At 42.5% G+C, this 26,422-nt stretch overlaps 1 protein-coding gene across 3 annotated transcripts; it reads left to right on the top strand.

The window, feature by feature from the left end:
* Window positions 1-26,422, top strand: LOC140557627 (uncharacterized). Of its 3 annotated transcripts, none has more exons than XM_072682242.1 (5): window positions 1-218; window positions 523-638; window positions 11,373-12,281; window positions 13,380-13,688; window positions 19,882-26,422. In XM_072682242.1, exons 3-5 carry the CDS (start codon window positions 11,381-11,383, stop codon window positions 21,879-21,881), a joined length of 3,210 nt encoding a protein of 1,069 aa, XP_072538343.1. In that variant the 5' UTR covers window positions 1-218; window positions 523-638; window positions 11,373-11,380; the 3' UTR covers window positions 21,882-26,422. The 3 variants fall into 3 exon arrangements, with proteins under 3 accessions (XP_072538343.1, XP_072538344.1, XP_072538345.1); XM_072682243.1 differs by having other exon boundaries at window positions 466-638; XM_072682244.1 differs by lacking the exon at window positions 523-638.

The following is a 26,422-nucleotide window of genomic DNA, read 5'->3' as shown; positions in this document are numbered from 1 at the left end:
GAGAGAGAGAGAGAGAGAGAGAGAGAGAGAGAGAGAGGAGCCGAGATGGAGAAAGAGAGATGAAGACAGGAGCTAACTGCATTTTAATCGACTCTGGTGGACGGTTCTGACCACTGTCCACTCAGGTTGCGGATCAGCAGCTGAAAGCTGGGCGCCTCTGCGGTAGAGCTCGTCATCCAGCAGCAGCAGCAGCAGCAGGAGAGGACGAGGAGGTGCAGGTAGATCATGCACACTCTTCCCTCTGCTAATGCATTACAAATACATACAGGCTACAAGCGTGCATCTGAGGTTTTTGAATACGTGCCTGCATGCGTTGACGGGCACGAGCGTATGTGTGTAGGTGTGTGTGTGTGTGTGTGTGTGTGTGTGAGAGAGAGCGTAGGTAGTGAGATGTCTTCATGACTCCCTGCGCAGTCAGTTTCACACGCGCTCGAGTAGCAAACAGCGTCTCGGTTTCTCACGCAGAAACGCAACCCGGGGGGTTTCAGACTGACTCCGGGTGGTTTTCCGTTTCTTCCGAAGGCTGATTTGTGATCGAAGCTCGTGCTGGACCGGAGGAGCCGATGCGGTAAAGGCGCTCGAGGCCAGCGGGGGAGAGCAGCGCGAGCCGCGATGACATGAGAGAGCTGACCACCGAGGTAAAGGGCGACCGCTCACACCAGCGACCTCTTCTCATCGTTTCTGTTAGCTAGCTACCTGAAGAGTGTCGGACACAGCAAGGAGACGGGGGAAGTGTGGAGTGCTAGAAGAAGGAGCCATTACCGTCACGCCAGGCTCGAGGGTCATTTGGAAAGGAGCGGGAGTTTTGGTTAGCTGTAGTTAGCGAGCTAGTCGCTCACCTCACCTCACCACCTCAGGGGCAGGGAGGAAGATGACTATGCTAGCCAGTGCAGACACGAAGAAGACGCGCTACGATTGATGACCTAGCAGCGAACACGACACTCAGAGGTCGCCCCTCTGTTTTTTTATTTTTTTTTAACTAGAAGAGTAAAGTGACTGTGACTCACAGCTTTTCCATATCCATGTGAGGGGTGTGGGGGTCCACCCCAAACCCAGACCTGTTCCGTCTGTAAATCACAAAGCTAGACCAAGCAGAGTCGCATTTTTACGCTAAACACGCTCGAACTTCTGCACAGTGACTCACCGTTGTTGGGGGCGTGGCCACACGTAGAACGGACGTGGTTCTTGTGATGTCATAATGGCTACTGTGGCGTCATAATTGTGGTTGTCATTCATCGCACACCACCCCCTTTAGCTGGCTAGCTTTATGAATTTGGTATTGTTGGTATGAATTTGGTTGTTACTGGAGTGGTCAAGCCATTGTTATTATAGTGGGAGGATGGATGGCAGAAACACCTCAGGATTCTCTTTTAAAGAAAATACCTAAAATAAATTCTGCTTATCGAAAAGGGACGTTTTGGTGGTCTACCAGATCTACCAGATTGAACGGTTGTTAGGAGTTATATATTTGATATGTCTTTGGCTTTACATCTAATCTGGTTCAACACATCTGCAGGAAAAGAAAAAATCATTCTTATTGGTGGTTTTGGTGAAAAAATTGAAAACATTTACATTTACGGCATTTAGCAGACGCCCTTATCCAGAGCGACTTACAAGGTTACTCGTATTACAGAGGTGGGCCAATGTAGTGTTAGGAGTCTTGCCCAAGGACTCTTATTGGTGTAGCGCAGCACAATCACCCAGACCGGGAATCGAACCCTGGTCTCCCACATGGTGTTGTTGTAACGCAATGGTAGGTGGTGGTGTTATCTGTTGCACCACACCGACCACTGACAAATGAATGGTGATGGTCATAATTGTGACAGTCATTCATCACACACCACCCCTTTATCTGGCTAGCTTAATGAATTTGGTGACAATGAAAACAGACAGAAGATAAAAAAAAATATTTTCTATGACTTTTAAAAAGCATTTCTGGGAATGACTGACAAAGCAGGGTTACAAAAATACAGATGTGACCCAGTAAAATGCTCTTGAGGTCTGCTTCAGCTTCTGTTAGAGAATGTTTAAGAAAGTTTAAGAAAGTATCTTTCTTTGCAGCTAAGAGACTTGGGTTCAAAGTTAGTGGCTCATCTTTGTTATTGGGGGCGTGACCAAACAGCTGAATGGGGAGTGTTACTATGATGTCATAGCTGACACTGTAGCATCATAAATGAAAGTGTTGACATGCATATTTAGGCGTCGCATACTAGACGATTTACTGGCTAGTTTGCCAGAAGTGGGCGATAATAAGAACAGACGCAAATATTAGTGCTAACATTGAAGATTTTTTAACTGGGCCTTTCAGAGGATGGTTCACAAAGTTGGATAAGCCAGTAAAATGTCTTTGATGTCTGCATCTATTTGGCTGATCTTGACTTTATTTTAAATTAGTGTTTGGTAGCCAAATAGTTCTTTGGTGATATATTACTGGCACGAAAATCAGTGGGGCTGGTAAGTGGTTCTGATATAATCACAGTTTGATAAAGTATCGTTCCCTGTAGGCCCAAAGTTTGGGGATGTTCTGTATGTTTGGCTTCAGGCTGACGTTATCTCGCTAGCTGATAAATCCTTCTTCTTCAGAGATGAGAATGGAGCCGGTTTACAGGCTTCCTGCCACAGTGGTTGAATTAATACTGAATAGAAGTGTGAGCAGAGCTACCGAACTGGTCCTGGGCCAACTGGGAACAGTGTAGCAGCCAGCAAACTGCTGAGGCATTTTCCACACAGCAGAATGAAAATTAAGTCAATGTGTTTGTCTGTGTAGTGGTGGTGGGGTGGGGTGCGAGCGGTTGCCAGTTGGGAGTAAAATGGGCTCTCCTTTATAGTTTTGTTAGATTACAGCAAGATATTGTGCCGCAGCCCGGCTAGATTAAGGGCATGCCGGTGTTGACGGCCACCCGTGGAGTAAGACACGAGGCTAAGAGCATTACGCGAGTTAGCAGGGAAAGCAGCACTGTTTGTGAGGAAGATAATACTGTAGTAAAGTTTATGGTCTCATGGGGCCACCAGCATTCTTTACTAGGATTGTATGAAGTGTATATAAGTCAGCCAGATTGGACTTTGGCCTTTGCTGATGTCAAGACCTGGGCTTGACCCTTGGTGTGTATGTGTGTGAGACGGTAATTTAATTGGATTAGAAAAGATGGTACTGTGTATGTGAGTGTGTGTGTGTGTGAGAGTGAGAGAGTGGAAATATGAATCCTCAGTAACTAGCAATAAGGAAACTGAAAATCTCAAGTGCGTTCCTGCTGAGACAAGCCCACCTAAACAGAAACTAAGAAAAAGAGATGTGCACATGTAAGCTTTAGCATGTGGTGGGTTTGTGTGGAAAATCATCAGAGAGTTTGTAAAATACTGTAATTTCTCTAAATTGCTTACATTTCATTTCACACACTTTTTGTATTTTTGATTGGACACAGCAGATTGATTGTTGCAGTTTTTAAATCAACACTTGCGTTGCCTCCATCCCTCATCCCTTCATTGGTATCATCTAATAAACCACTGTAATAATACTCTAATAATACAGTAATGGAATGGTTCTCAGGGCCTATTCTATTGGCAGTACTTCTCTACATGGACTAGACAAGCTGTGTGTGTGCATTTGCACATCTGTGTCAGCAGTGGGTGAAACTTAAAGTAGCTGAATTCAGTCATTAGAAGGAATTTAACCTGAACTAAACTGAATTGAACTTGGTTCTAATTGAGATTAAATGAACTGAACTGATCTGAATTTATCCTGAATTCTATTCAGTGTGACTCAACTGAATTGAATTGAACTTGAATGGAATCTAAAACTGAATTAGATTGAGAGAGGAAGCGTGAAACAGTAGAATGGGGTATATTTTGATGGTCTTACTCTCGTGTTGTGTAAGGTGGGCATTCCCTGCTGGTTTATGAGAGTTAGGTTTGCCCTGATAGTCAAGACTGTTTACATTCTTTATGGGTAGAAGGTTGGAATCGTTTCAGTTATAGCGCCCAGTACCACCTCCGTACCTTCCCTATCCTCCACACACACACACACACACACACACACCCATACATTCACCATTCACCTCTCCCACATTCACCTTTCCCACAAATCCTACACAAATAAGCCATGCACATGTATGTTAACCCCAGTGGAATTCAGTAATGCAGTGATCGGTTAGCTTTGCCCTATCCTATCCACACACACACACACATACACATACACACACACACACAGGTATGCAGGACATTGCTCTGATCCCACTGTCTACAAACAAGCTTCTGTCTGGGCCTGGAAACATTCAACGAAATTAACGGAAATGTCTGACTGCATGGAATGAGTCGACCTGTGTGTGAGTCTGTGTGTGTGTGTGTGTAAGAGAGAGAGAGAGAGAGAGAGAGAGAGAGAGAGGGAAGGGGGAGAAGGGGAAAATAAAGGGAATAAGAGAGAAGGAGGAGAGCCAAAGAGAGGGAATGAGAGATAGAGAAAGTGTGAGAAGGGAGGAAGAGAGGGAAGGAGGAGAGAGGGGAAGACAGAGAAAGAGAGAGAGAGAGAGAGAGAGAGAGAGAGAGAGAGAGGAAAGAAGTGAGAGGGAAGGAGAAGAGAGATTGAGAAGGAGGAGAGGCAAAGAGAGGGAATTAGAGATATAGAAAGGGGGAGAAGGGAGGAAGAGAGAGAAGGAGGTGATGCAAAGAGAGGGAATAAGTGATTGAGAAAGGGGGAGAAGGAAAGAAGAGCAGAAATAAGAGCTAGAGGAAGTGAAGTGAGTGAATGAGGAGAGAGAGAGGTGGAGTAGGAAGAGAGAGGGAAGGAGAAGAGAGATAGAGAAGGAGGAGAGGCAAAGAGAGGGAATAAGAGAGAGGAGATGGAGAAGGAATAAAGAGAGGGAAGGAGGAGAGATTGGAAGAGAAAGAGATCGAGAAGAGAGGGAGAGAGAAAAAAGAACAAGAATATAGGAAAAGAGATATGGGGGGAAAAAAGAGAGGGAAAGAGCAAAGGAGGAGAGTGAGGGAAAAATAGAGATGAAAGAGAGAGGGAAAGAGACAGAAAAAGAATATTAGAAAGAGAGGAAAAGAAAGTGTGTGTGTGTATGTTTAAAATGTGTGTATGCATCCATGCACAAAACAAACAGGTTCTGTTAGTGCCACTATAAGAGAGAGAGAGAGAGAGATCGAGAGAGAGATGTTAGAAAAGACAAATAAATGAGTGTATGAGAACATGTGATGACATTCTGCCTTCAGGGACGTGTTAGTAGATAAAAATACCCGTTCTTCAAACCTTCTGGGTCTTAAGGGCCTTTACTGTGGTCCTAGAGATAAGTGTGAGAGAGAGATAATAGTAAAAAGAAAGAGAGAGAGAGAGAGCGTTTTCAGTATTATGGCTCATAGTCAGACAGTAGAAACACCATGAATCACTGTCAGAATCACTGTCAGAATTGATCTCATCACACACACACACACACACACACACATTATAAAAACAAACTTTTATATGGTCACATACAAAGACACACTCACACACATACATGGAACACCTGCCAGGAGAACGGACTGAATCTGATTTCCCTCAGGCAGAGTAAACACACACACGCCCACACACTACTGCAGCTTCACACACATGGAGATAATAACAGTCTTAAATTCACATCAGTGCATAATATAACTCTACCCATTCTCTCTCTCTCTCTCTCTCTCTCTCTCTTTTCTTGCCCTGTTCGTGGCCTCTCCCTGCCTTCCCTTATCACTATGTTTTAGTCCTCCTTATCTCTTCTATCTTTATGGTCTTAACCATTCCTATGGACTTCACCACAGCAGGAACAGGAGAGCGGAGAAGGAACGCAGGGAGACGGATGAAAAGCCAGGACCAAAGATGGAAAAAGTGAGAGAGGCCTTGCGAGAACGAGCGAAGATTGAAACAGACACCTCCCACATCTCTCTCCTCCTCTCCCTCTCTCTTCCTCTCTGCTTTATTTCTTATCTGTTGGTTAACCTTGTCTTGCCTCTAACACATTGTCAGTGGTGCTTTCAGAGACTTTGGCTTTCTCTCCCTAAATCTCATTAAATTCCAGAGTGTCCAGAGGAGTTGGAACATGTGAATGTGCTCACCGGGTATAGTAAATGTGGAGTGGGAGCTTTCCGTGCACTGCAGTGTTTTCCATCACTGTGTAAAAGAAGCACAGTGCTGCCTTTATTGTTGGGTGCATTGTGATTTCTGAGCAACTGTGAGTACGCAGTCAGATTCACTAAATCACTAAAAGAGCCTATTATTGATCAGTTCCGTCATAAGAACAAAAAAACTCTAAAACCTGAAATGCAAAGTATGTTCTTATTCATATATGTTTACTTTCTACCAAACTGTAGTTTGTGACAAAATCAAAATAAATTCTGTACAAAGCGACGTGTTGCTGATACCAGAATTTTGATACTGATACTGATAGCTAATGTAGTATCACAAAACAATAGCAAATAATGCTAAAATGTGTATTGGATTAAACAAAAAAATAATTAAATATATAAAACAGTTTAACAAACATTTTATTTGTTTATTTTTAATTCAGTTACTTTTTCTATCAGCATTTAAACTGTCAGAGTAATGTTAGACTATGTAGCTGTTTGCCAAATTGTCAAGTATAGAATAATTAATAATTTATAAAGACGTCCCAATCCAGGCCACATCCATGTTGAACAACTACTTGTTAAACATTCTGATAATTGCAGACTACTTCAAAATACCCAAACAGTTAGCTAAGACTTACCCCAACTGGTTTGACCATTCTTTACTGGTGTTTTGTGGTGAATCTACCCAAAATATCTTCCAACTTTGTATGTTTCAGGTTTGCATTGTTAGCATTGTTAGTCCTGGGTTAGCACAACTTTTCAAGTAGGAAATCTAATTTGTGGGGCATTCCAGTTGAATGTACTGGTTCAAATGTCCACTTGGAACTCAGAAGCTAGCTAAATAAAAGAGTGTAGAGTCTGCAGTGTAGAGTTGTTTTACAGTTCAGCATGAAAACAAACCATAATATCTGACCCTTTACAAAACTATCACTGAAATGCTCTGTTTTACCAGCGGGAGAACCGCACACCTTTCTTTGTTTTTAAACCAGCACTGAAGAGCGCATTCAGAACCGAGTGGAGGCTAATGCTAATACACACACACACACACACACACACACACTATAGAACCCAAATCACAATTTTTCTTTTCTATTTTATTTGCAGTGGTTATAAGTACCAGGGGTCGATATGTCTACAGTACAAGTATAGTCATTTCGTCTACTATCCAAAACCACCAGTGTATCTGCACTCTTTAAAAGGTTTGTACTTCTAGGCCAAGAGTTATTCTTTCTGACATATAGTACAGCGTTGTGTTTACACAAGTTTACACATCTCTCTCTCTCTCTCTCTCTCTCTCTCACACACACACACACACTCCTCGTCCTGACCTCTCTAATGTTTTTGAAAGGTTGGGTTTATGTTAAGTGCTTAAATTGATTGATGTCCTTCATTCCTCTCCTGCGTTATGACTGCTGCTCTCATATACCGCTCATCCCCAGCGTACTGTGTCCAAAGGCTTTGCCAAATTGCTTCTTAGTGATGCAGCAATTCATTATGGGTGGTGGGGGAGCAGATGGGGGAGGTATTTTTAGTCACTCAGGGTGATGCATTATGGGCAGGATGTTAGACGTGGTCAGTAACAGGTGTTTCATGGGTTTTGGGGCGTTTCTAGCTCGAGCCTCGAGTGGTTGGCGTACGTTTGACACATACAATCTGCTGAAATAAAAACAGCTGTGGTGATGTCATCATTAGGAACCCAGAGGTTATTAAGCTGGAATGAGTCACGTCGGTGGGAGCGCCGTTGTGTCTTTCGGATTGCGTTGCACTAGCCTTGGTCATGACGTGGACATATAGTGTGCAGTCTTGCCATGTTGGGTGCTCCGTCTAGACACTGCATACATTCAGCGTCTAAATAAAGCTGCCCTGCGTGTGAATGAGGGTCCTGTTTGCGTTCTAGATGTACCATATGGGTCCAGTGAGGGTATAGCTGTGCCTACAGATATTTATTTTAGCCATGTGCTGACATGTCTTCTAATAAACCTCCTAATCTGACTAATTAGTTAACATTTTCTGTAATTTCAGTAATTTGTTTAATTGTAGTAGAAGTAGAAGTACTTATTTAATTATTGCATGTTGAATCACATTGTTATTAACACTGTTACATACATTAGTAATACAATTACAGGTACATTATGTATCTACAGGTGAAACAGCTTGATTTGATCATTGATTGTGTGATGTCACAAAATATATTTATATATTGTCGCATGCCACTCTCCATTTTGTCATCATTTAAACCTGGCAGTTGTTCTTTATATGAAAGTGTCATGATGAATGGACCAATAGAAATTCTCCAAAATTACTTGAAATAAAAAAAATCACTGAATTTCAAGTCAAGAAGGTTTTTCCATCTCCTGTAAAATTACCATTTGGGAGATATGAGGTTTTTGCTTTTAAATATCCATCTATGCAACTTACAGCAGTTCAACCCCATCCATGCTAGCTGACGTTATAAGGAGTGTTTCAACCTAGACCTACGTACAGGTCAGCCAATCCAAAGAGAGGTTGTTTACATAAATCAGTCCTAAAGGCACCAAAAAAACCCACCTGTTTCATTTCTATATTGTTATTCAGCTTTTATCTATTTTTTTAGTCGTTTCCAAGCTAGCATGTGTTACCCCCAAATCATGTGAAGCCAGTCATTGGACAGCTGAACGTGCTTGGAGATGAACATTAACTGACAGCTGTGTTACATCAGCTAATCAGCATCGCACAGAATGATGGGGAAAATTAGGGGGAGGGGACACATCCTTCCCACCCAAAAGATGTAGCCTCACCAGGGATTGAGCCATCAATCTTCTGGTGCAGGGTCAGGAGTCAACCTGTCTCATTTAAAATGTGGATATCAGCCCTGTAATGGTTCTAATACCCTGTTATTTTACGTCTGAATGTCACACTGATTTTCTTTTATAGTGGGATTGTGCGAAACCATTAAATGGCCTGCTTTTGTTGGCTGGTTCAGTCGATGGATCCGAGACTAGTCACAAGTATCCTTATTGTATTGCCTAGTTTAGCACTGTAAAAATTATCTTACCGGATAGTGTTGCTGTCTTTGTTGCTGTCCTCGAGTGCTGTTAGCTATCTTAAGAGATAGTTGACTAGATTAGCTAGTTGTAGCTAGTTGGCTAGGTTAGCTTTTAGTCTAGCACCCACCTTTCCTTCTCCGGTTGACCTAGTATTACCTTTCAGCTAAAGCAGGCATTGAGTTTAGCCTTAAAAAGCTTTCGCTAGTGGGTTAGATATTTGTAAATTTTGGGGTTGTTAATAATACTAATATTAATAATAATAATAATAATATTAGTCAAGACAGTTATGTTATCAAACTAGTCAAATAGTTCTTCTATTTACAAACAATTTTCATTGCTGGTGACAACAGCAGCTTTTGAGAGCTAATGAAATCTGGAGCTGAGGTGATAATTAATTAGCCAATTTATTATATTAAACCAAATAGTGCTCATATACATAAGCACTCGGTGGACTCAGTTGAGTCTCTCATGTATTCTGTTTACATGTTACATGGACATGTTGAGTATCCAAATCTCCAAATGCATGCTGTGTTCCTGAGTCTGTTTACATACTAGAACGGTCAGGGCTAAGTGTGCGCGCCTGAGTCTGACTGGAGACTCTGTTTACTCTGAGGGCAGGTCACTTCATGATCTCAGAGATCCAAACTGTACCACAGGGAGGTCAACAAGAGGCGGTGTAGACTTGCAGTCAATGACACTAACGTCCATACCGCTGCCATATATACCATACTGGAATGGCTGGCATGACTACACATGTTCTGGGAGTGTCGCAGTCTGTGACTTGTAGTGGGATGTTGCAGCTTTCTGTTTCCTGTTATGTTCATCTCATTGCCTTCCTGATTGAATTAAGCTTAATTAGTGGTGTTGCTCAACATTACCTGTTGAGCAAGACAAAGAGGTCAAAGCAGCTTGTAAAACCATCCGGCGGCAAACTTAGCAAAACCATTCCAATCTGCGGTCAGGAATCCAAAAAAACTGGTTTTGCTCTCTCTGGGTGGGTAGCATGGCCCTCTGTCCCCTCCCAACACAACACAGCTTGATGCCAGCAAGCATGGGCGTCTGTTAGCTCATGTAACAGAACTGGCAGTTAGTGTTCTCCTGCAGGCGTGTTCAGCTGTCAAATGTTGTTGTGTCAGCAGCAGTTTGAAAAGAAACAGCGCCCGGAAGGTGCAGCATCCATCTATCCATCCATCCATACATCCACCTACATATCCATCTACCTATCTACATATCTAGCTAACTAACTAGCTTACTATCCAGCCAGACAGCCGTGGTTATGTGATGGGGAGTTCTAGCTAATGGGTAAAAATTGCCAGTGGCGAAATTGGGGTAGATGTATTGCATGCTATTACCTAGTATGTAACAAAACAGAACCCTAGAACCCATCGTGGATATTGGCGTGGAGTTTACACAATGCTAATGGGGGTCATACGCTTTTAAATTTGTTACCCGTGTGTCTCCAGAAGCAAATTTCGGACACCGAAGTTCAGATGTGTACTGTGTATGTTTTTACTTGTCTACTGTCTACTTCAATGAGATTTGCAGTGATAAATGATTCTCCATCATTCATATCACACAAATTCACACCCATAACCAATATTGAGCCTGTTTTGGCTTTGCTGATCACTGAAGAGGTAGCGCAGCACTGAAGGCCCAAAACAGAGGATATGCTAATGTTAGCCATGTCTAAGAACAACCATTTCTTTCCCACTGACTCTAAATAGACTAATAAAAAAGAGAGACTCTGCACACAGTCAGTCAGGAGACTGTATTATCATATTTCTGTTATTATACTGTTTTTTTTAGGCGAGCTAGCAAGCATGTTAATCACCAAGTTACTTTCTCAGCTGAGAGGAGCTGGCACACAAATTACCCACTGCCCCGAACACAGCAGTATATATAAATATATATACAACTTAGTGAGTATGTAATTATATAGCATCATTATGCTCACTTTTGTATTTGACTGTTTGTGGTAATCGAGTTAGCTAGGATACTATATGCTAAGTTAGCTCCTTGGCTGAGCTGAACACATTGATGATTACTCCCAAGGCGTGAAAATAGACTGTTGGAGGGGTGCAAGATAGCAATGAGCATTGTGACGCGCCTTGCGCAGGGTTTAAGATAGGACCCTTTGTGTTTTACCTGGTAAAGGTGATTTCATTAGAATCAGTTATGTGTTTTTTGTGCCTTGTTGTGTCTTGCTGTAAACGTTTAGTGTGACTTTAACGTTAATCTAATGTATCTGTGTTTCTACAGGAGAAGCCATGAGAGACTGCAGCTCATCTTCAATCAGGCACGCCTCAGGGAGGCAGAGCATTACCATGATGCCTCTGCTCATACTCCCCCTGCTTCTTGCTCTTGCCCATCCAGTTTCAAGCCAAGTGTACGTGAACTCTTCCTCATACGATGGAAATGCCTCAGCTCCGAAACAGGCTGATCATCCACAGCCAAACCTGGGGCCCTCCCAACCCACAGGCAGGATGGAGGATGAAGAAATAGGTGCTAAGAAAGAAACTGTGATAGACAATCAGACAATAGACCCATCAGTTTCTAAGCCAGGAGACAATGTATCAAATGGACATCTAGAGGAACACACACTCCATAATAAGATGGAGGAATGGTCAACATCCCTGTCAAATGTGGATATTAAAACTGAACTTACAACCCAGTCCATATCTCCTAACACCAGAGCCACAACCCAAACTCAGCAGCCCCCAGTGAGACTCATTACCACCCCACAAACACAACAAACAGGAGACCATTCTGAAAAGACGACGACCGAACCTCCACCTGCCAATCGAGGCTCAAACCAAACCTTGCTCAAAGACAGTGATGCAGTAGCAGAGGCAGAGCCAACGACGGAAGAACCAATTCATGAGTCCAGTGAACAGGACTGGTCAACTTTGGACGTTTTAATCCCCACTGTTATTAGCTTAGTGGAGTCCTCAGGTGAGACTATGGAAAGAGACGGTGCTGAAAGTGCCCAGTACAGACCAAAAGCTCAAACAGCCTACAGCATTTTGACCACCATGTCCAATGGAAACTCAGTGTCCCAACCCAAACCCTCCACTACTACACTGGTCAGTGAGAAATCTGCAACAACGTCAGCTTCAAACGGGCAGAGCTCAAGAGTGACAGCCAGTCTGGTTGCTGTGGAGAGCGAAGGTGAGTTAACCCTTACACTTCTAGCATTGCTCTTGTCGAATTGTTGTTGAATGGTATTTAAATGTAGAGGAACCCCCTTTATAAGCATGTTTGTCATAGGAGCCCACTTTTACATTTATTGTAAAATAGTTGAAAAATTGAAATGAGGGGACATTTTGAGAATATTATAGGGAACACGTCCCTTCCAATATATGCTCTGACTACAAACTTGCCTCTAACGTTATAAAGATTTATTCTAGCTAATGTTTTAGTGTATATGTAGTATATGTATTTGTAAGCATATCACACATCATTACTTTGGCAACATGTTTTAAATAGTTCTGCAATTAATTACATATTTTATTTTCATTTCATTTACATTCTGCATTGGGTCGAATCTATGCTTTTCTCTCAACAAATGATAAAATGTCACATTTTTTCCAAGCAAAATAATAACTTTCATAACAGGTTTATTAAATTTAAAGTGTCATATTGATTAAAAGTATCAATACTGAAGTTATGATTGAATTTATCATTTATCATTGAATTTATTTGCAGTTTTAAAGAAGAAGTACAATTGGGAAAATGGAAACAAAAAGACAGGGGTTTCATAGCATTTACTCAGAATATTTTTTAGCATTTGTTCAGAATAAAATAATAATAATAAAATTAAATCTTTTTATGTTGACATCCATTGAAAGTTAACCCCTTAAACAGCCTATTGATGGGCCAAAGTGTTAGTACCAAAGAATAGCCCCACCAGTTTCCACAGAAGTCCCTGTAGTTACAAAAAAAATAATACACCTTTCTGTGTTAAAAGGATAAGAAGGTTTTTCGTTTTCATGTATAGTTTGCATTTCAAGGTTTTTCGTATGACAGAATTTTCTTACTTAACCAGCTAAGTGACCTTATTTGCCTTAAATGTTTACTTTTGTTGAATTTCAAATAGTACATCAACAGAAACTGACACACATTATTCTTGTTACCTTATTGTTTGATGTTCAGTGAGCTCAGTTCTATGCCAGCTCATATTCTTACTTAGGTGAAAAGATATCTGTATGTTTCGGTTCAGTGTGATGTTTATTTACAGTGTTTTTTTCTTTGCTCTTGCCTCATCAGTTAATTCAAGCAGTACCATCTCAACAGGACCCCCGTCACAAGCACGTTCACAACCTCCATCACATTCGCCATCACCTAGAGAAAGCACTACCACTAACCTACGGATGAGAAGCCAGCGTCCGAGCGAAACTCCAGCCAGTTCGACCAATCCGCAGCCAAGAAACACAGCTCAACCGTCAACCGTCACAAAATTAACCAATCAACAGCCAAACTGGGAAGAATCTAGCACAAGCAGTCCACAGAGACCAGAGATCAAAATCTTCAAAAGCTTGCCCCCTGCAAGCACAACAAATCAGCAGAGCCTAACAGGTAGGAGCTGTTTGAAGTGGGTGCATCGTGGGATTGGTAGTTCTTAGTGGTGATGGAAACAATGGTCGCATTGATGACGTGCAAGTCTCTGGCACCAAGCGGAATTATTTATACAGCTGGTTTCTTGCAGGAAGACTTTGGAGAAAGCTCAAAGGTATGAGGGCCCGACGGAGAGAGAGAGAGAGAACACAAGAGAGCGAGAGCAAGAGCAAGAAACTGAGAAGGAAAAGAGAGAGAGAGAGAGAGAGAAAGAGATATGAACATACTGAAAGAGAGAAAAGGGGAGACAGCAGGAGGCTGAGACGGAAATGAGGGAGAATAGAACAAATCGAAACAGAGGGAGGGAGGGAGGGAATGAGAGAGTGAGAGCAAGAGAGAGTGGGAAAGACAGAGAAAGAAAGAGAGAGAGTATGAGAGAGAGAAACAGACAGATGCAAAACATACATTTCTGTGAGATGCAGACAGGTCAGACTCGGAGAAAAATATGCACTGGAGGATGGAGAGAGGGACCGAGGGAGGCGAGGACAGTAAGGGGCGGTGAAGGATGAAGTGAGCAAGGATGAAAGAAAACAAAGGCCCAAAATAGCAGAGCTCCTCAAGGTTTACTGATAGATAGTATTACAAAGAAAAGAGATGACTTTGTAAATGGAAGGAAAGACGGGAAGAGGGGAGTGAGCTGAGGGAGTTCAGAGAGTGATGAGAACCAGATGGATAGAGAGCAGGAGGGAAGGGAGGAGACGGCTGGAATAAAGTGGTGCAGAAGCTGCAGTAGCGTTATGGGTGCCAGTAAGGAAGTTAGGGTCAGTGTCTCTGTTGTCTCTGAGTTTCAGAAGTCAGAAAGACCTTTACAACACATGCAACTGTTTTCAGGCCAAATTGTTATGATATAGGGCATTGTCCTAAATGTATACTCTCACATATCCATATATAGGATCTTGGATGAGCACCACTCCACCTCATCCCCAACTCACGCTAGTAGGTTCATTTTTATCTGCTCCAGAGAGTCCTATTGCCAGTACCTCTCCAGGGACTAGACAAGCTGTATGTGTGCATTTGCACATCTGTGTCAGCTAATGGGTGCAACTTAAAATAGCTAAATTCGTTCATTCAATAGAAGAGGTGTCCGCAAACATTTGGACATATAGTGTATATGTATTACGGGATAGAGAGTGTGGGTGGGTGTGGGTGTGTATGTGTATATATGTGCGTAAATGCCTCCAGCTGTGAAATGTGATCGGCACATCTGGGATATGTCTGGATCCTGCTGTTCAGGAGCAGACCACAGTCAAAGGAAGTTAAACACGCGTTAATGAAAGTGTGTGCGTCTGTCTGCTTTTCCATTCGCTCACATGAAGCTTTGGCATCTGCACACAGGCAAGAATTAGTTGTAGATATGAACGAGTGAGTTAGTGTGGGTGTGTGCATGTGTATGTGTGTGCGTGTGGAGGTGGGGGTATAGGCAGCTCTAACTGAAAGCACATGAAGTTTCAGGGGGGAATAGTCTGTTCCTGTTCACTTTCACCAAGACGCTTCTCTGTCATCTATCATCTGTTACTTTCTCTTCTAAAAGATCTGTGTTTATGTGTGTGTGTGTGTGTGTGTGTGTGTGTGTGTGTGTGTTTGAGTGTGTGTGCCCTAGGCCATGTGAGAGTGTTCTGAAGTGTTCCATGTTTTTTCCATGAGTGTGTCTGGAAAGCCATTTTAATTTCAGTTTAATGCAAATTCCAACTTTGCCCCAAAGCTACAACATTTATTGTCATTTATTATAAGGAGTGGGTGTGTATCTGTGTGTGTGTACATGTATATGAATGTGTCCCAAAAAAAAAGCCTGGAGAAGATTTGAGATATGACATTTGTGAGTTTGTGAGCAGGTTTACATCGCCATTCCTGAAGCCTGCTGGTTGGTTAGGGAATAATCCAAAAGGTGGTTTCAATGAAAAATGACAAGTTCCACACTCTCCTTTTCCATTCAGCTGCTCCCATGTGCTTTCACTTCCTGTTCAGGATGTGGCCTCATGGTTAAGTCTACAGCATTGACTTTACTTCTATAGGCTTTGTCTGAGCTGCATGCCAAGAGGTTTACACGGTGTGTGCAGAAGCCATGAGAAAACACATCCCTGTTACTTGTGCGTGTGTGTTTTAGGGGCGTAACGGTGCATTGAAGTCAGATTTCGGTACAGTGGGAAAAAGCTACAAAATCCTCCAACAAAACGCTCATCCAATTCACCATGATTTCATAAATTGCATGAAAAAAGGATGAAAAGGCAGTGAGATATAGTGTTTATTTTCAGCTGTTCACTGCAGACAGAACAAAAAAAAAGCACTTGCTACTATCATAAATCATTTGAAAAGCTTTGCTCTGATTGGCTGGTTTACAGCGAAGCACCGTGATGGCTCACACACGATCAAGTCTAGACAAGTCTAGTCTAACATTAGCATTGTAACAAGAACACTGTACTTATTATTTGTCATTTTGTCTATCCAACATGTGTCTTACCAGATTACCTGTGCTGATATCCTGTTGGTCAGTTAGCCTGGTTAGATGATTGGCCTCATCTGAAATGATGCCAGGCTAGGGTTAGTATTTGTGTATTAAAGTATATGTATTATATTACTGTAGCGCCTCAGTCCACATGATTCTTTCAGTGAAAGACAACAAAGTATCTGTGTCTCTGAGGTCGTCCAGAATAACTAGTGCTTTAGTGGTGGCAAAAACTTTCTAACTGTTAGGGGAGCCCAGTAGCAAGAAATATATGCTTAATATTATGCTTAATAAAGCATAATGCTGCTTTAAGTTTAGGTTATTAAGGTCGTTCTCAAATTTCTATCCAGAGGAAATGGGTCTCTTTCTAACCATCATGCAAGACCTGGTAGACCACCAAAACTGCCCCACCAGATGAGCTTAAGTTTGGAGCAAAACCACAGTTGTTTTTGCCTATTCATCAACTGTAAGAGGACCTCTAAACACTGTGGATCTTAAAGAATGTTACTTTTGCACAATACTCTGAAAATATGGAACACGTACTGTGATTATGAGTCATATCATCATGTCCTGACACTGTATAAAAACAAACATGTTTGTGTATAAAAGAGAGAGGGAGGGAGAGCATAATGTATAAACCCAGGCCATCATATCCACCCCAGGTCTCTACATAAAGTCAGACCTCCTGCTCCAGATCAACAAACGTTACCTAACAGCTGACATTTAACAACTCACACTGAGAGCCACATGGGTGCATTGGCAGTAAGACCTGACAAGTAATCAGAGCAACACCTGGAACCAACTTCCTGTTCTGCTATGACAAACCATGTGGTCAGAAGTCTGGCAGGAATATTTTCCAACTTGATCTTGACGTGTTTCTTCAGAACCTTTACTTTAACTGAGAAAAGTAAATATATTGACCCTGTGCAAACTTGACAATCAATATCAATATTTGTGTGTGTGTGTTGTGTTCTGTTAGGAACAATGGAAGGCAGCCATACAGTACAAAAACAGGTCAACTTAAAATGATAAGTTAACTGGTTACACAGTGTTTATTATAGTAACTTCTGTTCAGTTAAGCCTAACTCCTGACCACATAGGGCTACAGCATTTCCAGATTTCATTCTTATCTCCATTTCCAGCAAATGTATGATCTCATGATGATAAGGCTGTTAGACAGTTGCCCTAGTTGCCTCTAGAGCTTTAAAACCACATGCATTTCTGTGACCAAGAAAGAGCAAAAAAAAAGATGGGGTGTAGCAATGGGCTATTAAAGAGATTGGTGGAGTAATAGGAAGTTGAGGAGATCAGGTTGAGTAAAGGGGTGTTGAAGAGATGGGGTGAAGTAGTGGGGTGTTGAGATGGTTTAAAGTAGAGGGGTGTTAAGGTGATAGAGTAATTGGAAGTAAAGAAGATGGTTAAGGGGTGATGTAGTGGGGTGTTGTGATGGGGTGGAGTAGTGGGGCGTTGAGATGGTTTAAAGTATAGAGGGGTGTAAAGGTGATGGTTAAGGAGTGGAGTAGTGGGGTGTTGTGATGGGGTGGAGTAGTGGGGCGATGAGATGGTTTAAAGTATAGAGGGGTGTAAAGGTGATGGTTAAGGAGTGGAGTAGTGGGGTGTTGTGATGGGGTGGAGTAGTGGGGCATTGAGGAAATGGATAGGTGTAATGTGGCGTTGAAATGAAAATTGGATAATTGGAGGTTAAGGAGATATGTTGGAGTAGTGGGTTGTTGAGATGGGGTGTAGTAGTGGGGCGTTGAGATGGGGTGGAGTAGTGGGGCATTGAGGAAATGGATAGGTGTAATGTGGCGTTGAGATGAAAATTGGATAATTGGAGGTTAAGGAGATATGTTGGAGTAGTGGGGTGTTGAGATGGGGTGGAGTAGTGGGGTGTTGAGATGGGGAGAAGTAGTGGGGCATTGAGGAGATGGGGAGGAGTAAAGGGACGTTGAGATGGAGATGGAGTAAGTCGAAGTCAAGGAGATGGGTGGAGTAATAGGGCATTGAGATAGGGGTGAAGTGACATGAGATTGTGGAGATGGTGGTGGAGTAAGAGGGTGTTGAGATGGGTGCAGTAACAGCAAATTGAGGAGATGGACTAGAGTATAGGGACATTGAGATGAGATGGGGAGAAATGGGGTGTTGAGGAGATGGCAGTGGATTAAGGGGGTGTTGAGATAAGAGTGGAGTTATGGGATGTTGAGGAGTGTCTCATAAAGGGAGATAAGAGATCAGTGTAAACATGGACAAGAAGCCAGTCTGGAGAGCAGTTTTTCAAACGGGTTTTCTCAGACACCTAATAACCATACGCTGATGCCATTGCTATAAATATTTTTTTATGTTTCACACATTTTCACTTTAATCTTTAGAGATACAACATATACATTTTGATTGGTAGATTTAATTATGTCATACAGTATGTATGAGTAAGTAAAACGAGAACCTGTAATTTGAAGACTGCTGAGAGCTTCTGTTAGGACGTGATAGGAGGAGCCTGGATGAGTTCACCAAAGTTCATATAGGAGAACTTGGAACTGAGCTGGCCTATAGCCACTTACCTGCCAGCTAACCCAGGTTGTTTAGCAGCATGAGGACTGGCCATTGTCAAATCCTGCTTTGAAGCTCATGAAGTTATATTTGTCTTCTTATTGTTTGGCAAACCTTTATGACCTGGGAACCTGCACTGCAAAGGGCCAAATAAATATATATATATCTAAATCTATTTTTCCAGACCAGTTCCATATTAAAATAACACATGCTAATGCTAATGGGTAAAATAATTTCTTTGAAATTGTTCATGGAAAGATTGAATAAATTGGTCCATTTCTGATTATGTTAGTATGGAGCGCTTTATTACAATGGTAGATTAATCATTAGTGTTAAGAAACTAAGAGCTTGTTTGTTTTCCTTGTACTTAAAAACAAATACAAATAAGTAATGCCCAACCTTATCAGATTCATACCCATTTTGCCTGAAGCAGTGTTGTTTGTTCATGGTCATAATTTGTGCTCATTTGGGCTCATTTTGATTCAGCGTCCCTATTGTGCTGTACAGCATTTCATTTTTTACTGTAGTTTTGTCACGTGTATGGTTAGCCCAACTGGGAACCAAAACATGGAAAGTTTTGTCCACATATAGAAGTCCACCAGGGTCCAAGTAGGGTAAGTGATAGGACCAGGAGGGGTTAAACATGAGGGTTAAATAATGAGATTAGAGTGGGCTGTAATGATGGGGCCTCCTGGAACGCACCTAGCCCATGTCCCACCCATTTGAGCCCCAGCATGTTGGCTGGGTTATTACTGTGCTTATATGATTTTTGATGTGGTGAACAAATGATATTTACTACTGTTAAAGGTATCAGTATAAGCAGGACTGAAATTTTGGCTGTATGTTATCTGCTGTTTCATGCACAGCAGTGCATTTCAAGTGCAGAATAGCTCTCTCCCGTACACTGGTCAGCATCTGGATTTTTCTGTGTGCTGATACATCTCCATCTGCTGGCAGAACCACCTTACTACATGTATCTGTAGACAACTAAAAACATTGCTATTGTTCATTATATCCATATAAAATCCACACAACTCTTCCTAATCACCTTACACAGCTTATTTTAGCTGAGATGTGCTTTTCTGTAGGATTATTGTAATTTTAGACACGCTACATGAGGTGTTCTGCCATGACAATGTGCTATCTTTTCTTCTGTTTCCTTAGATACAACCACTTCTCCAAGCACAACTCTTCCCCTTCCAAAGGGACGTGGACGTGTGGTACCAGTGGAGAATGAAGCAAGACATGTAGAAAAGGAGTTGTCCCTGGGCTACATCCCCTCAGCTAAACCAGGCTCTGACGCGTCAACGACTCACATTTCTAAGGAACCCTGTGACTCTTCTTTGGGCCCCTGTGCATCCCCTAAAGACCCAAACGTGCTCAGTGAACTCGGCGCCTCAAACGGGAGCCTGTTGGTGTGGGCAGATCTCAGTCGCACGCTGTCCTTTGCCTGGGAACTGCATGTTTTTGGATCTGCTGCCCTCTTCTTGCTCCTTACTGCTGGCTCTGCCCTGGGTTTGGCCCTTGCTCCCAGCATGCACTGTCCCCACCGTGGGGCACTAGCGCTAGCTAACGGTCTGTTGCTTCTTGCAGGTGCAGTTCGAGCTGCCTACTTCCTGCTCGATCCCTACGGCTCTCGTCTGCTTTTGCCATTACCTGTTGCCACTGCCCTGTACACCTTGCCACTGCCTCTCTTAATATGGGTGCAGGCTGCAATGGTGGTGCTGGTACTTAAAGGGGCTGAGGTGGCTCTGCTGCCTCCTTCTTTTCAGCGACCTCCTCTTCTAGGTGTGCTAGCCATCCTCCAGTGTACTCTACTGCTGGCTGCTGACTTGCTGTCTCCCGCACTTTCACCCGCTGTACCTGTGGTTTTGCAGAGTCTCACCTTAACAGCAGGGTTGGTATTGTGCCTAGGCTATCTCTTTCTGGTTCTGCCACGTCTCTTGAGTCGCCAGGTAGGGCATGTAGGAGACAAAGGAGTAAGTGGCTCAAAGTTAAGGGTACTGGCACGCGTGCTGGCAGTTTGTGCTCTCCTTGGAGCACTGTGTTGCTTGTTGCATGCTTACACCTGTCTGTGGCTATATGGTTTGCTCGGGGACTGGAGGCGCTTCCGCTGGACCTGGTGGTTATGTCAGTTCTGGGCACGACTGCTGGAACTTGGATGGGCCTTTTGTCTGCTGCTTCTGGCCTCCTGGGTCTTCTGGAGACCTCGAGGGGGACAGACTCGAAGAGCTTCAGGGCAGGGAGGGACTGCTGCAGGGGAAGTCCCCTCACCTTGTCAATCTTCCAGTTCTTCCCACACACACACTTGCTGGGCAAAGATTGTGCAGAGCTTGAAGGGGCGGCCACATAGGAAATCTGACAGTAATGGAGTGGGAGGTGCAAATGGCAGTGGAGTGTTAGGAGAGCTGCCCAATAATTGGGCTGGACAAGAACGTTCGGGAGCAGATATTAGCAAGAGCCTCATACGAAACCGGGACCCACCCAAAGAAAGCAACCGCGGTCGCAACCAGAGAAGCGGCGCTGAATCATCGGCTGGGTCACTGCTAAGATTACAAGCACTCGGCCAGGCACGCCAGTGCTCTCTGAGCGGCAGCCTGGACCGGGACAAAGAGTCGGCCATCTCACTGTATGACTTCGACCTGCGTCCTCCTTCACCCATTGACTTGAGCCGCAGCATCGACGAAGCATTGCACCGAGAGCATCTCCTGAGGGGTGGAAGCTTGTTCCGCCCATTGGGACTGCCTTCGCCACCTCCATCTCCTGAGCCTTGGATGCGCAGGAACAGTGACCCTCAGATCACACTTTCAGAAAGCAGTGACGAACACACCCTGCTGACTGAGTCCTCTGCTGCCCTGGATCGGTCCATCCCCAGTGCTGTGCCTAGTCGACAGGTCACCGCTCCCCCTACACCCACCCATCAGGGCCCACGCTGGGTCTCTGAAGCTCCTGTGCCTTCCTCCATGTCCTGCCCCGTCTCCCTGCACCCCTCCCCGAGTGCAGGCCGAGCTGCAACCCCCAGCACAGATGACACCAGGCCATTCCTCACCCCTGAACTGGACATAGCAGGGTCACAGCCTGATAGCAGAGGGGGGCGGAGATACCTAAAAGTCAGTCGCCAGGATGACTCAGCCAGTGTCAGCAGTGACATAATCGACCTTTGAACTTTGAACAGTTAAACAGTACCTTTGAACAGTAAGTTACTCTACATCGGTGACTTTGCTGATTCTGGGGGTGCCTGTTCATGCAGTGTACCCTTCTCTGTCTTGCACATACTCATTCCAACACACTTGGAGGTAGGTGCAGCTTAGAGAGCAACATGAAAGAACAAAATATGAAGAAAAGGTTGCATTAAGGAAGGGAGAATTTCCTATTACTATCCATTCCAAATGTCCAAACAGACAGAAAGTGTTTGCACAAATCAAATACTACTTTGCAAATTTGATTTTGAGGTCAGCTGTTGCGCAAAGACACTTTTAGGGCCTGTAGTTGCCAAGCTTCTCAACTTTAGGAATTGTACTATAGGTTCACATGTGACTCGGAGTAGGACAAAAGCCACTACAAGACAAAGACTACAGACATTCTTTGTCTGAATGAATGAAAATGACTTTCCTATCTGTAAATCGTAAACATGATGTCATTTTATAGCTGAATTTATAATGGAAAAATGTCCCACTGAAATTAAAATCATCATCATACTCATATTTGTGGGTAATTATTTATTAATTATATATACATTCCTATACTACTTATATATATATATTGGTATACTAATGTATCTAGGTAAAAATAGGGGGTTAAAACAAAACAGTGTTTTTACTGTCAGCAACATGTCTTTTACAGCCAACTATAGAGTTAAGACATAACTCAGGAACAAGCCTGAAGCTCCTCCCCCTCTTAATCGAACATCCTATTAATTCCCTCCTTTACATTTACGGCATTCAGCAGACACTTTTATCCAGAGCAACATACAAGGTTATTCATATCACAGAGGAGGGCCAATGTAGTGTTAGGAGTCTTGCCCAAGGACTCTTATTGGTCACCCAGACTGGGAATCGAACCCTGGTCTCCTACATGGTGTTGTGACTCAGTGGCAGGTAGTGGTGTTATCTGTTGCACCACACCAACCATCCTTTACCTTTGGTTTTCCATGATAAGGTTTCTGCACCTCCTCTCCTCCCTTCTCAGTCATGAATTCTGATCCTAAACTGACTCTAAAGCACTCTGTGATACAGCTAGCACACGTGCCCGGATTGCAGTGCCACTTGGGGGCATAGCTGAATCCAGGTACTGAATCCAGTCCGGTGCTCTAATCACTGAGCCAGCAATTGCTTGCCTTTGCTGTCTCACTAGTGCCATCTTCTGGCAACTCCTAGCTGTTAGCAGTTGAGTGCTTTTATGCTGTAGGAATGATGATCATGTAGTCTAACTCCTATGCCTAAAACTACTACAAACTAGCATCATTCTGAGAATTCTATAACCATTTTTTTTTTTCTTTGAGAAGCTTGATAACTACATGTCCTGGCTTTTTTCCGGCTGGCTTGGTCTTCTTTGTAAGTGATTGAAACTCTATACAGAGATATATACATATATAAACATCTGTGAGAGATTTGGGCTTGGTTATGTCTTTGATTTAAAGCCTGTATTACAATAGCAGATTATAATGCTACTGTAAGATCACTGAAGCAAACACGAGCCCTTCATTTTTTTGCTTTTAGCATTAGACCAACACAGGCAGCTGTGGTTGCAAGATTTCAGATTCAGTTTTAAAGAAGTAGCCTCTATTCCTACATGACATTTCATGATGTGTTGCGTCCTATAGCGCTTTTTTGAACTACCAGGCGTTCCAGATGTTGCACGCGCTACGTTTTATGATGCTGAACCTGAGAAAATATAGAAAATGTGCCAAATGCAGCAACCTGCTTTTTTTTTCGCTGACCACTTAACGCTCAAAAGAGCACCATGGGGGAAAATGAAATGGAAAAATCAGCTTTTCTCGAGGCAGTAAAAATTTCACTGGGGCAAAAAGGAAGTGATTTGTTTCAGACATGAAAGTGGAACCTCTGGAGAACCTATTTTATTGATGTTAAAGCTGGAACTTGATTTGCTTTGATGAAGCATTATACATGCAGCAGTCCTGTCCATAAACAACAGCACAAAGGGTAGTGTAGTAGTCCATTCACATGCATTCTTAAATTGGCCCTTGTTGTAGCAAGGTTTCATTGGGGACCAGAGATCATTTCAAACCAACAGCCACATTATTTCAACCACAAAGAGCTCTGAGGTTATGTTTACTGCGCTGTTATACATGCTGCTTCTGCTCGTGATTGCATGATGTTGACAACTGAAAAAGCAAACTTGGCATCTGCTTTCTCATGTTATGATGTAATTTAGTCTTTAGTCTGCTGAGTTCAGTATTATTCTCCTGAAAGACAGCTGTACAGAGAAAATGATATCTTGTCATCTTAATGGAAGTATACATATTCTAAAAATGTTGTGTAATTGATTCATTTATTGATTATTTAACATCATTCTGGATTTTTTTTTACCATTTGAAACACCTTTGTGTGCTGAAAGTCCAGTTAATAATTGCAGTTTTACTAGATTAAAGCAGTATTATGCGAGAACTGGTATTTCTTGCTCCTCAGCTCCCCCTACAGTCCAGTAATTCATGCTTTAAGCCACCACTAAAGGACACGCCTTACACTTGCATTTCTGGGCAAGCTGAGAGATACAAAACCATCACTTTGAAAGTAATGTTAGGAATATTACAATATTTTACACAAATAACATTAGGGTTACACAGTTATGCAAGCGTTGTCCTGTCAGCTTCTCCAAAGTTACATAGAGATGTTAGCAGCATGCTGAGCCCGGAGTAGCAGTGGTAGACACTATTCTCCCTAGTACAAGTCAGAGGAGCATCACCATGACTTTGAAGCTGTTATGTTTAGGTAAAAATGCTACATAATGTAGCTTTAATCAACTTAAGTTTTAAATTACTAGAAATAAGTCAACTAATCTTATAGTTTACATAGATATTTAGGGGTGTTTTTAAGGTTTTTAACCCCCTGATCTGAGTCTCTTAATGCTGACTACCCAATCCGATCCGATGATCCAATTCAGTCACAACTACAAACAAACTGGGTGGTTTTGTCAGCGTGGACAAAAACAGTAGAAAATAGACAAACATTTTACGGAAGAGTAAAGAGCTTTAATTCTCCATTTCTGACATTTGAACTAACACCCTTTTTACCTGCTGTTCTGTGTGGCATTTGTTGTTTGTCATGTCACATTTACAGCGAGGCTCTGAGCTATCTCTAAGATAAAGTTTTCCTCTTCCCTGAACTTTCCGTTCCACCTTAAATAATGCAGCAGATACGTCCTGCTGTTCAGATGTTCACATGGTAATTGCGACACTCTTTAATATGGAATGGTCAGTTTGAATTAGAAGTTTAGAATTGTTTTGCCTGCTAACTGGTAATGTCACCCCATTTATCACTTCAAATAAAGCTCTGTCTCGGGGGAGTTTCCGAAAAAATGAGAAGTTCACCCGCAGCAGCTGAGGATCATGTCTATTCATAGTGCCCAGAGGACGCCAGATGGTACTCTGCTACTACAAACCTAAGGATCGGAAGTGGATAGAAACCATGAAAGCTGTTACCTATCGATCTGTCACTGGATCGATTCGGGACATCCCTAACAATATTACAATATTATATTTCTAGATTAAGATGGTTTCACTTGACAAGATGCCTTTTCTCAGTGTACAGCTGTCAGGGAGAACAATCTTGAATTCAGTTAAGTCTGGAATCTTGCATAAAGATAGTAAAATTAACAAAATTTAAATCTCAAAATTAGAAATGTGGCTTTTTGCAGTCTGTATATGCACAAAGATGCCTGCATTTGCTGTGCAGAACAACAAAATGATGTCTGCCTGAGGAAAACGAGAAAAAAACAACAACAGAAGTGTATGTGTATCATAAGAAAATGTAAATACTGCTATTTTTGTTGATTGTAAATAAGAATATGCTGTGTTTGGAGTTACATGAAAATGTATTTACTGTGAACGACAATCCTGCGTAGTGTATTTCTAGGCAGAATACCCGGACTGGCATTAAAGGAACTCAATTATTTTTTTAGATGCACAAAACTATATAACTGAGTATTCTAGTAACATCGGACTGCAGAGTTTTTAACATTGGGGCTGATCCCCCTAGCTTTCTCTACTACAGTACTTTAAGCGTAATGAAAAAGGGAGTTTTAAGACAATGTGATCCTATCTTGATCTTCTAGTTGTTCCCCTTCTTGTTGGCTGACATCCTCTTACTTAGAAAGCTGAGAAAATCAGTGAAAATACAGTGACTGGTTTGAGTTCGCCCACTCTGTTCCACCCTGTTCCACCCGCGACTACAGAACTCAGAGTATCTTCCTAGTTAAACGTCTTAGTTGTGCTGTCAGATGGTGTCTTGACTCCACCTGTCCCAACTGTCTGATGGGTTGGTCTCTTGTCACTTATTCACAGTATCTTTGTAGTTGTTATCTTAACAATCCAGTGCCATAGTGCGTGGGTGTGTTTAGTACCGACATGCTTACAGAGCATTTTCAAATCCACCAAGACTGAAACGTGTTCCCTCTTTCTCTCAATGCTGATGTATTTTTGTGCTGAAGCCTTGTTTTGGTTTTGGATTAAATCTGATAAACAGTA

Source organism: Salminus brasiliensis, chromosome 6, assembly GCF_030463535.1.
Source record: "Salminus brasiliensis chromosome 6, fSalBra1.hap2, whole genome shotgun sequence".
NCBI classification, from domain to species: Eukaryota; Metazoa; Chordata; class Actinopteri; order Characiformes; family Bryconidae; genus Salminus; species Salminus brasiliensis.
This window is presented reverse-complemented; position numbering and strand designations above follow the sequence as displayed.

Excerpts from the sequence above, each read along its gene's own strand:
- LOC140557627 (XM_072682244.1), top strand. The coding sequence starts at position 11,381 with ATGAGAGACTGCAGCTCATCTTCAATCAGGCACGCCTCAGGGAGGCAG. Across the intron at positions 12,282-13,379 it reads GGTTGCTGTGGAGAGCGAAG|TTAATTCAAGCAGTACCATC; the intron begins GTGAGTTAACCC and ends TTGCCTCATCAG. Across the intron at positions 13,689-19,881 it reads AAATCAGCAGAGCCTAACAG|ATACAACCACTTCTCCAAGC; the intron begins GTAGGAGCTGTT and ends CTGTTTCCTTAG.